General features: G+C 42.9%; 1 protein-coding gene across 3 annotated transcripts in view; it reads right to left on the bottom strand.

The window, feature by feature from the left end:
* Positions 1–12382, bottom strand: part of CHN2 (chimerin 2) — a 314557-nt gene that overhangs the window by 209112 nt on the left and 93063 nt on the right. Inside the window, exon 2 of one of the 3 annotated variants that reach the window (XM_032286669.1) lies at positions 9107–9145. The exons of 1 other annotated variant lie outside the window; for it this stretch is intronic. In XM_032286669.1, the coding sequence (XP_032142560.1) occupies positions 9107–9145 (39 nt within the window). Of the gene's footprint in view, positions 1–9106; positions 9311–12382 lie in introns of those variants that run through there. One more of the 3 variants, XM_032286668.1, reaches the window with a different exon arrangement.

Raw genomic sequence — 12382 nt, forward strand, 5'->3', positions numbered from 1 at the left:
GAGGAGGAGGAGGAGGAGGAGGAGGAGGAGGAGGAGGAGGAAGAAGAAGGAAGAAGAAGAAGGAAGAAGAAGAAGAAGAAGAAGAAGAAGAAGAAGAAGAAGAAGAAGAAGAAATGGCTAAGATGATAAAACTTATGTTATGTGTATTTGACCACAATTTTAAAAATTACGCTCTGCTAAATGGTAGCTCTAGAGATCACTCTGTTAGAAAAGGACCACCACAGGACATGCTGAGTGTCCTTACCCTTGGAGTCCTCCAGCCTGTGACATTAGGTGCCTCCTTAGGGCTCCTCTGGCTTTGCCTATATTCCTCAAGAGGAAATGTATCTCACAATGTATATTCAGTGCCACAGGTAGATAAGATGGTATTTTGGCTCCTATCCCCAAAGCAGCCAGCTTCAGTCTAGCTAGGGGTGCAGATGGCTTCAATGAAGATAGTAGAAATACATGTTTAAGTTGGGATTTTTTGTAAATGTTTTTCCTAGACAAAAAACCTCAAACATGGATCTATTTGAAGAGAAAGGGGGAGGAAATTGACCAACCTGATAACAAGTACTTCCTTCTGTACAATGTGTTCAAGAGTGCTCTCATTTTAGTGCATTTTTTGAGATTACATAGGGTAAACAGTGTAATTCATATACCATGGATGAGATGAGATGAGATGAGGCATAGCGATTTTAAGAAACTTGCTAAGGTTGCCTAGCCACGCAAGAGGGTGAACAAAGACATTAGCCCAAGTGCCTGGAGTTGAGATCTGCAGCTCTTTACAATGTACCAGCTTCTCCCTTCAGAGAAGGATAAGAGGCATCCTGGGTGGGCTTAGATCATCGAGAGTTCAGGGCATCACACAAAGGACAGGAGCATTTGGGATCCTCTTTCAGGGCAAAGCCTTCTACCTGGTGCTGCACTTAGATTGCAAATGAATCCAAAAAACTCTGTGTGTGTGTGTGTGTGTGTGTGTGTGTGTGTGCGTGTGTGTGTGTGTGCGCGTGTGCGTGTGTGTGCGTGTGTGTGTGTGTGCACGCGCACGCGCATGTTAGGAACCGCTAGAAAACTATAAAATAATTAAATTTACCTCATTTAAGGATGCATGAAGGAAACCATTGTTAGGGTTTCCTGGGCTGGCAGTATAAAAGCTTTTCTTATCTCAAGCTTTTTTAAGAAAAAATGACAAAGGACTTTCTGGACTCTGTGTTTATTAGGGCACTACACAAACGGCAGTATTCAAAATAATTAGCAGATTTTAAACTTGTCATTGATATGTTTAATAAAAAATGACAGGTTTAATTTTCAAAACTGACTGAAATAAAATGAAAAGGTATTCATTCAATTTCTTAGAATTTTCATCTTATGGTTGCTTCTTACATATAAAAATAAACACTTTAAAAAAATTCTGCACATGGTAACTTGTAGCTCTAAGGAATATCATGTTTTACAAGACAAGCTCATTCCTCTCCTGTGTTTCATCAAATGCACAAATAAATCACATCTTAAATGGGAGTGAAGACTAGGCACACTTGATCCTGAAAGAATTCCTGGAAAAAAAAAAAAGGGCTCTTGGAAAAGATTTCTTTTGTTATTCAAATAATCACCTGCTAATTTATCTGCTTCATTAATTCAGAATTGCATGTTTTGGGGTTTTTTTGAAACAAGGAAACTTTTCAAGTCTGAAAACTGAATCACTACTTTTTTTTTTTTTGCTTTACAAATTTGACTGGCCATATCATTTTGTCAACTCAAAGTATTATGCTGTATCTTTGGCTATTTTGAGCACAATTCAAAGTAGAAAACAGCATCATTCAGAATTGGGAAGAAATATAAAAGGGAAGTGCTTTCCCAAGACTGTCCATTCAGAAGCCAGTGTCAAAGGCCCAGGGAGGCATTCCTGCCCTAATGAACTACCCGACCCCTCGCTCCACCTCCTCTCCCAGCTCACTTTTGTTTCTTACATTTCACTAATGGCCAAGTCCTGTCTCTTCTTCCAGGGTCTTTCTTGCCTCACCCTCATCTCCTACTTTCTCTGAAGTGCCCTGAAGATGCCAACACCTCATTTGGTCTGTTGCCTCCCATTCCCTCATCTCAGACTCTGCTTGCCTTCGCTTCTGCCAGAAAGTCCACATTCCTCAGCTTGACATGTACAACCTTCCATCACCTGGCTCCAGTCTTTCTTCATAGTCTAATTTGCACTCAGTACCCTGGGACCCTCTGGGTTCCTGCCCCCAGTTTTTTACTCTATGTTACTTTCTCTGTTTGGAATCCCATTTCCCCTTCCAAATCTCCCCATCCCCGTGGCCCATCCCCAAGTTGCTTCAAGTCTTCCCTGATTCTCCTCCTTGGGAGCGTATGCTTTTATCTGCACTGTCAGGCAGAGTTATCTAATTGTTTCTTAAAATGCTTTCTCCATCATCAGTTATTTGTGTTTCTGTCTCAGTCTCCCACGCCTACTACTTAAAAGAAGATCAATGAAAATACAGGAATTATGGGATGCCAAGCAATTCATAATTTCTTTCATAATTGCATTACTCTTATAAGTCAGAGTTTTGAGTCATATGCAATAATAATAATAATACATTATATCCATGTTGTCCTTTCCAGATCTATTATCTATTATCTCAAGATCCCTGACAAAGGTAACATCCCCATCCTTATTTGATGTATGAACACAATGAAGCAAAGGGCTAGCAAGCCGCAGAGGCAGTGTTGCTGGATACAGTAAGCAAAATTTCTGAAAGTACTAGAACACAAAACACTCCTCAAAATGAAGCTCAACCTGACTGCACATCCTTTGTTATGGTCTCCAGACAGCACTGTCTGTGGGGTCAGGAATGTCTTGATTTAGGTGCACCATCATGAACTCACATGATAAACAGGATTTCAACGAAATCAGACAGTGTATTCTCTTATGACAACAGAAATTACCATGGATAGGTACTGGTTATGTTCTTTAGTAAGACAGCCAAGTATAAAGGGGTCCCCAGAGAAACTCCCACTGGCCGACACAGTGGGAGCATGGAGTGGAACCACATGATGTTGGTCCCTTTGCGGCAGGGAAGAGCCTGGGCTCTTCTGTTCTGGGGTAGAACTGGGATTCAATCTGTGAGGCAGGAAGCCAGTTAGTAGTACTCTCACTCTGCGGAGAGTCCCTGCTTCCCCTTTTTTTCCCTTTTTGCCCAATAAATTCAATTTTTCACACCCTTCAAAGTATCTGAAAAAATAAATAAATAAAAGGCCTTTGTAAAAATAGTTATCCTTGCTGCACTATATGCAAATAATCAGGCCAAGTATAAAACTTAAGTCTCTTTTGCTAACAACTCAGTCCTATCGTAATTTTTTTTTAACCAAAATAAGGACTGGAGAGAGAAAAATCATATTTCAGAACTTATCATACATTTGTCATTACATTCTAAACTCATTAGTTGTTTTTAAGTTCTTGTCTATGTTTTTTTTTTTTTTTTTTTTTTTTTGAGATGGAGTCTTGCTCTATCACCAGGCTGGAGTGCAGCGGCGCAATCTCGGCTTTCTACAATCTCCTCCTCCCAGTGTTCAAGTGATTCACCTGCCTCAGCCTCTCCAGTAAATGGGACTACAGGCATGCACCATCGTGCCCAGCTATTTTTTTTTTTTTTTTTTGTATTTTAGTAGAGGCGGGGTTTCACCATGTTGGCCAGGATGGTCTTGATCTCTTGACCTTGTGATCTGCCCCCCTCAGTCTCCCAAAGTGCTGGGATTACAGGCATGAGCCACTGCACCCGGCCTTGCTTACATTTTTAAACTAACCCTGCTTGTTCCTGTAAACCAACCAGCAATCTCTGGCTGCAGCTCAAAAAGAACAAAAGGGATGAAGAATTTAAAAACCTGGATCAATATTCTAGTTCTAAGCAATTCTCCTGCAAATCCTGCCAGGTGATGGAAATAAATACGATGTCCATCACCCAGAGGTTTCCTTTTTAGAAAAGTAAAACCAAGGGGCACACCAAAGCCAAAAACATGCATCCAAATCTTAGCAAGCATAACTAGAGGTACCAGTTATCTGGGCATGCCACAAGACATCCTTTTCTCTCCTTTGTTGGAGGAGGACAATTCCACAGCTTTACCTGAGCATTCGGCTTATATTAAGGAGTCCATGCAGCCCCCCTGAAACACATTTTTGTCCCAAATTCAATTACAAGCTTTGGGTCAAAGCCCTAGAATAAAAAACTGAATCTAAGAAAACCAAAGGCAAACAATAACAGAGGTTAAAAAACACAGCACAGGTGAGCAAGGCTAACTCCTGCCAATTATGCCAAGCTTCTCATTTCATAAATAAGGGTCATGCTAGTATCCATGGCCTAAATGAGGTCTAGGGAACTCCAAGGCTACTAACAGCAGGAGGGATAGAAACATAGGTGATTGCAAATAATTCTTATTCTCTAGATCCCCTGCTTCATAGATGAAAGCTGCTTTGGCACCCATGGGTGGTGACTGCCAAGGACACTAGGACTCGGGGATGCAAGGACAGATGAAAGAAAGAGAATGCTCTTCCTTCTCTCCCTCAGGTACCCGGGTACTAGCTTGGAAGAGAAAGAACCAGGGATGCCCTTTGTCCTCTAAGTGGGTAGCCATTTATCTTCAATCTGTATCCCTTTTGAATGCATCCTGAACCCCTGTGACTCCTTTTAAAAATGCCCTCTTTTTTCCTCTCTCCTCCTTTGTCCTCCCTTCACAGATAGGTAATTGTGTCTCTGTTCAATGGGACACTCCCCTCAGATGCATCATCCAAATTGGGAAAGGTTAATTTCCCAAGCCTTAAACTAGTTGGCTTTTGGCCTCCATCCCCCTGTGCAAACTGCTAAACAGCCTCAGGATTTTTGAGCTGTCCTTACCCTCCCCACCTTGTTTCATTTTAAGACATGTTTTCTAATAACCCAGTTTGTCTCTTCTCACCTTCAGGCCATCAGACTCCAAGGGGTCACGCAAACAGAGCATCAGCTGATGGCCCCTTCTTCCAGGGACCCTCAGATCATCCTCTGAGGGAGCTCTAACTGCTGTTTCCCCCAAAACAGCACCTGCTGTCAGCAGGCAGCAGTTAAGATGGATCTTCATCCTTATTTCTAACGCAGTCAGATGTACTTCTTCAGAGGGGGCAATGAGACGGCCAGTGTAAAGGGGTCCCCAGAGCACCAGGAGAAGGGGTGGGGCCACAGAAGTTCGTGTCCTTTGCAGGGGGGAGGAGCCTGGCCCCTCCTCTTCCAGGGTGGAACCTGGGATTCAATCTCTGAGGCGGGAAACTGACAAGCAGGAGCCTTGCTCTGCTGAGGGTCCCTGTTTCCTTTTTTTTGCCTTTTTGCCCAATAAATTCCATTTTTCTCACCCTTTGAAGTATCTTCGAGCCTAATATTTCATGGCCGTGTAACAAGAGCCCCGTCTTTAGCTGAACTAAGGAGGAAATCCTGCAACATTAGGGCAGTTCCCCTTAATCCAGAGGAGCCATTAACAGAGTGTCCTCCTGGATTTGCCCAGCTACCAAACACAAATCCCCCTCCAGCCAGGATCCTGTCACGGAGGTAAGTTTGTGCATGAATTCAGGCTACAGGCAAAGTGTTTACCTGTAAGAAGTCACTCTGTACCTCCACAAGACAATTCATAGTAAGTTCATTAAACAGCTGGCTGTAGTTATGCCCTTGAGGACTGCTAAACAGATTTAGAGTACTTTATCTCTTCTGTCCCTCATTTTCTCAATGGAACACATAAGCCATTAGAAAGAAGCCCTTTTAAAAAGTATTCAATGAAAGGAAACCCAGCCCTCTAACATGCAAATACCTTCAAGGCCAACGCTAACTGAGTCTGCTAGGTAAATGAAGCTAACTGAGTCTGCTAGGTAAATGAAGCTAACTGAGTCTGTTAGGTAAATCCTCTCTTGAAGGTACCCTTCCTCTTCTCTGGAGTATCTGACATCTCTCTATTGTTTTACTCCACAGCACTGAGAAACTTTTGAGATGGAGTCCCTCTGTTGCCCAGGTTGGAGTGCAGTGTTGTGATCTTGGCTCACTGCAACCTCCGCCTCCCAGGCTCAAGTGCTTCTCCTGCCTCAGCCTCTTGAGTAGTTGGGACACAGGTGCATGCCATCACGCCCAGCTAAATTTTTGTATTTTTAGTAGAGACAGGGTTTCACTGTATTAGCCAGGATGGTCTCAATCTCCTGACCTCGTGATCCGCCTGCCTCAGCCTCCCAAAGAGCTAGGATTACAGGCATGAGCCACCATGTGTGGCCACAGCTAGAATTTTTAAAAGGTGATTGATCATACATGGGCAGACCTTTCTCTTTTTAGAGTAATACTGGCCTAGGGCTTCTCAGCTACAACACATATTTCTTTACATGGACTATTTCTAGCCTGCAGTGCCCACAGACAGCTCAGCTGCCAAGATCATACCAACTCTCCTTCCTCTGGAACCCAATGCTCAACATTTCAGGCATCAGTGAAGCCTCCCATAAGACCCTGCTGGCCAATTTGCCTAATCCCCTCTGCTGGCAAAGGCAGTAATGCCACAAGGGCCAGATCTGCATTAGTCAAAAACTTGCTTACCAAGGGCTCACTTTGAGCCCCCAAAAGCATTTGCCTGGTCTTACTAACAGATCTTATGAAAAGAAGTAAGTAGGCTCAACAGACAAATCTCACCGGGATTTCACCATGCTACCAGATGAAAACATTGGTAGAAAAAGCCTCAATAACCATGAACGGATTTCCTCACAGTTTTAACTCTTTCTTTAAATTTACGGTTGTTTTTTGTTTGTTTGTTTTTTAAAATAGATGGGGTCTCATTATATTCCCAGACTGAGCTTCAACTCCTGGGCTCAAGTGATCCACTCGCCTTGGTTTAAGTGTTGGGATTACAGGTGTGAGCCACAATGCCTGGCCCTGATTTTTTTAAAGGGGTTGTTTCCATTTTATTACAATTCTGAGTGTCTTTATTGTCCAGGGCATTTTCTAGGTGCTGAAAATACCTGAAGAGTATGATATAATTCTTGGTCTCAAAGAGTGTAATCCGTGTGTGTGTGTGTGTGTGTGTGTGTGTGTGTGTGTGTGTGTATGTGTGTGTGTTCATTCACAGCTAAACTGAGGGATTCAGTCAGCTCTTCTAATCCCTGGGTTCCACATCTCTGGATTCAACCAAACATGAATCAAAAATATTTCAAAAAAAATGAATAGTTCCATCTGTACTGAACATGTACAGACTTTTTCCCTTGTCATTATTCCCTAAACAATACAGAGTAACAACTATTTACATAGCATTTATATTGTATTTGGTATTCTAAGTAGTCTGGAGATGATTCACAGTTTGTGGGAAGATGTGCATAGGTAATATGCAAGTACTAGCCATTTTATACAAGGGACCTGAGCATCCATGGAGCTTGGTATCTGTGGGGGGGTCCAGGGAACCAATCCCCCAAAAGATTCCAAGGATGACTGCCCTGTGGCTTGCTTGTTCTAAGCAGCATAGCCCACAGTGGGAGTCCATGTGGACTGCAAGAGTCTGGGAAGGCTTCACAGACAAGTTTGCATTTGTGCTGGCCTTGAAGGGAATGCAACTTCAGCAAGCAGAAGCAGAGAAGGAATTTTTGAAGAAAAAAAATGCATAAAAACAGGCAGGGAAGGGGATGGTGCTGTGTGCGCTCCGTGTGCTGACATATCTGGGGAAAACAAAGTGGTGACCTGTGAGGTTCTTTCCTGGAGAGTAGACCTCAAAGGCAGAAAGGAGGAATTTGCTACATTTTTAGCGGAGTCTCTCAGGTGTACACTTATAATGTCTCTGAATCAAATGTGCTGACTTAGGATCTCTGCTGCTTCTCATTCTGTCCTTGTCTTTTTCAATTTGGCACAAAAATGGTACCTTCTTGAGGTTACAAGACAGGCACTAAGGACATATACCCGATTTACAGTTCTGAGAAAGTGCTTCCGTGGATACAGAAAGGCTGGCAAAATAAGAAGGGCATGCCACCTTCCAAATATTTGGTTTTGTCCCCAAACACCCCTGTTTTTCCCAAATCATATAATCAGAAGAAAATTATAAATCTTTTAAATCCCTGTACAGTTAAAGACTAAAGTATTTCTCCAAGTACACTGCTAGCAGTATCATGAACATTCATTTCTTCATTCAACTAACATTTATTATGTACCTATCACACACTAGGCACTGTTCTAGGCGCCAGAGATACGACAAAGAACACAATAGATAAAAATTCCAACCCTCATGGAGCTTATAGTCTAGTGCACAGAGACTGACAATAAATGAAATAAATACGTAGAACAGATAGTGAGGCAGACGAAGAGACATGCTGTGGAAAAACGGTAGAGGGAAAGAACACAGGTGGCACCTGTGCCTCTGGAGTACGTGCTTGAACGAAGAGAGGGACAGAGAGCCATGCGGACAGCTAGGAGCACATTCAAAGCAGAAAAAACAGCAAGTGCAGAGGCCTTGAAACATATCTGACCTGACTGGGGGAACTGCAAGGAGGCCTGTGTGTCTGGAGCTGGGTAAGGGAAGGAGAGAGGGGTGTGATATAAAGACAGAGAAGTAACAGTCACCAGAAGTCTGAGGGAGGACAGTGCCCTTGGTGGAGGCCAGAAGAGCACCCTTCAAAGAGGAGGTGATCAACATTTGCAAATGTTGCTGAGAGGCCACATAAGGCAAGGACTGAAAGTGGGCCCTGGAATTAATATGGCGGAGGGGGGCGTTGGCTGCCCTCAGAAGAAGGGTGTAGGTGGAGTGATGGGGCAAAGCCTGACCCTCGTTAATTTAGGGGAAAATCGGTGATGCGGGAGGGAGAAGGGGCCATCGTCAGGGCGAGGGGATGAGATGGAGGGGAAGAGGATTTAGTGAACCAGTGAATGGGGTTCTTAGGCAGCAGCAGCGACAATCACCTTCAGAAAAAGCAGGGAAGGCAGAGCATCTGGGCCTTGAGATTGGTAGCTGCAGGCCAGTGCTGTCAATCGGGACTGCCTCCTGACAGCTCCATCTCTGCAATGGAAGCGGGGAGTGGGACGTGTGGCATGTGAGGAAGACGAAGCCCAACATGCAGAGGTTGGCTCTGAGTGCAAAGACGGAGGAGAGACATCATCTGACTTACATTTTGGAAGCTCGCTCTGGCTTCTGGGTTCAGAACAGCCTGAGGAGAGGCAAAAGTGGAAATAGCCATTTAAGACGTCATTGTAGTCCATGACAGATTTTTTTTTTTCCTCCGAAACCAGGGTGGTGACAACAAAAGTAGAAAAATAATCAGATTCTGAATATATTTGAATACAGATAAAGGTGGAAGAGTCAATGAACTGCAGGCGGTTTTACTCTCTCCCCGCCACCCCACCCCCCACAACCAATACAACAAAACCAAGAGATGCTATCACAGCATTGAAACCAAAATCAATAACATTTCAGTTGCTTTTACTGACAACAATCCAGTTTTTAACTAGCGAATATTCCAGAACTGTGGCAGTATCAATAAGTGATGCCAGTGAATACATAAAATTCTGTTGGCATTGCAAAGCATTATAGAAATGGAAGCTGTAGTTAAAAGCAAGGCATCTGTGTCTGTTCCAATATGCCAATTGGCAGGGATGAATCAATAAATCACAGAAGTAGTGTAGAAAAATATTTCAAGCCTTCCAAGATCAAAGAATAGATTGTAAAATATTAACTTGATGTCCTTTTAACTATTTTTTCTCAATATTTATTAATGTTTGACCTCCCTTGAAACCTGAGTTCCATTATAAGCTCCTTTGGTAAATGGATTGAAAGGTTGTCTCGGAGCACTCCAGCTTCCCTAAGTATTTTCTATTCTCCAGTGAAATGTTATTAGTCTGCATTTTACAGTAATGCTCCTCAGCTGATCAAAAACATGCATCTCTGTTCAACACAGAGAAGAACTAAGTGTGCTGGCCTGTCTCTCTCTCCGGCCTCTGCCTCCCATGTCTACATGTATAAATATTCCTACAGATAAATTGTGGATATACAAATTTGCACATTGTGGTAAAAGTGTCATAAAATCCTCCACCCCTGATGGTTTATAAGGCCTACTTTAAACATACTGAATCAAATATTTAGGGCTTGGAACAGCCAAACTACAGGAGAAGCCAAGTCCTTCTCTTCATATTGATAGCAGGCAGTAAAACACACAAAACTTCCCAGAGAGTAAAGGGCAGAAGTCCTTCCTGCTCTTTCCCTATCTCAGATTCAGTTTGGGAAGCATTCAGTGCTTACTTTTGCTATGCAGATGCTCTGTGCTAATCCTAAAGGGTATACAGGATAGATTCCTTTAATAGGAATCTATCATAACTGTTTTTCATCAAACATTCGACTTATAGGATTTAATACTAAAAAAAAAAATTAAGGATGTGCAAAAATTTAGCCACAAGAATGTTCATTGCAGCATGGTTAATTAGAAAGAAAAACTGGGATCAACCTAAATATCAACAACAGTTGACTGGAATAAAAAAAAAAAAGAAAGTTCCATCCATAAAACTGAATTATGCATAGCCTTTAAAAATAATGTCAAATACTTAAAGATATGGAAATATGTCCACGGTAGATTTTGAAATAAAATTAATGTGAATAGTCTGACCATATTTTTGTAAAAACAAAATATATATTTACATGTATATATGTACATAAAAGGCGATTAGAAGCCTTACTTTCGTTGCAGTAGGGAGTCAGGCAGACACGAGCAGGGCAGGAGTGCGCCCTCCACCCCCAACCAGGGCAGGAGTGCGCCCTCCACCCTCAACCAGGGCAGGGGTGCCACCTCCACCCCCAACCAGGAATGGCAGGAGTGCCCCCTCCACCTCCAACCAGGAATGGCAGGAGACCATCAGGTGATGGTCCGGCAGTTGTTAATTTGTCTCTCTAAAATAATCATTGGTTGCAGCCGGTGAAAGCCTGGCTCCCAATAGATAGAAACACCTGAAACTGGTGATCAAGCCCTTCCCAATGAGATCTTAGGAGTTGGGTGAGTGGGCCCAAGCATGCGCACTAAAAGGCAAAATGGTGGAATGTAACTGGTATATGACTTCCTCTAGAAACACTCCACTGGTAAGGGAAAAACACCTGAAGTCAACACACGTACAACTCCAGTAAACACACTGCACATGCGGCCCCTCCCAAATGCTGGCAGGCCACTGTGCATGCCAACAACCCACCCCCAGGGAAGAATAAGGGGAGAAGAGATGCAACCCCCGAAAGCATGCCAACATATAAACCCCAAGTCAGAGGTCTAACCACACACTTGAATCTCTCAAGTCGCCTGCGTGGCCCTCTTCTGAGTGTCCTTTACTTCCTTTTGTTCCTGCTCTAAAACTTTTTAATAAACTTTCACTCTCGCTCTAAAACTTGTCTTGGTCTCTCGCTTTGCCTTATGCCCCTTCATTGAATTTTTTCTTCTGAGGAGACAAGAATTGAGGTTGCTGCAAACCCGTATGGATTTGCCGCCACCAACACTTCGAAATGCAGAATTTGCAAGCAGGTCATCCATTTTGCTCATCTATATTTTGTTCTAATTTGTCCAGAAATATCATCTTATTACTTGTGGAATTTGAAACGTACCAGTAAAGCTTACTAAACGTTATTCATGGTGGCACACCAGTCTCACGGGAACACTGCCTGGCCAAACACAACCCCTGTTGCTCCTGACCTTGTTGGCTTTCTAGGTATGTGGCTGTGTGTGAATTTAAGACCTAAGATGGCCCAGAGACGTTCTTCCATGAATCTGTGACAGTCTGCTCATCAGTCAGAATGACTGTATTCTTCAGACTTGAAATGGAAGGAAATGGGAACAGCAGCAGAGATTCGCTATCTACAGAAACCCAAGGAACAGACTGATGAACACAAGCTTCAGATGGGAATGTGCCATAGTGCTGGTTCTTTTGTATAAAAGCAAAAGGGGGCTATTCAGAGACAAAATGTAGCCAGAACATCTGTGGGTGTTAGGTAATAAGGTATGCAGAGGACAAGGGCAAAGGCCCAGAAAGAGAACATGAATGCAGCACGTCTGATCAAATGGTCCTTGTGCTTTCAAACAGCGCAGTTAGGGAAATTCCAGGTAATTTCAGGAACAAGGCCCAAGCAATTTACGAAGATTCCTTTAAATTAAGAATGTAGTCCCTGAAGAGCCAAATTCTAATACCTTGAACTTGAAACAAACTGCTTTAAAAGCAACACTTAAAACTTTCAAATGGAAAGTAGATTAAGTGCACTGTTCCATCTGTAAGAACTTACTTACCACAGACTCAATTACTTGTTTCAAAATGAGATACAGGCTGGCTTGTATTTACTGATAGGCTTGTCCTGATAACCAAGAATGACAGATGTAAGGGGAGAAAGCTTCATTTCTCTTTCCTGGTAACATTTAAAGTCA

The sequence above is a fragment of the Sapajus apella genome, unplaced genomic scaffold, assembly GCF_009761245.1.
Source record: "Sapajus apella isolate SASKATOON/1434 unplaced genomic scaffold, GSC_monkey_1.0 scaffold19, whole genome shotgun sequence".
Lineage (NCBI taxonomy): Eukaryota > Metazoa > Chordata > Mammalia > Primates > Cebidae > Sapajus > Sapajus apella.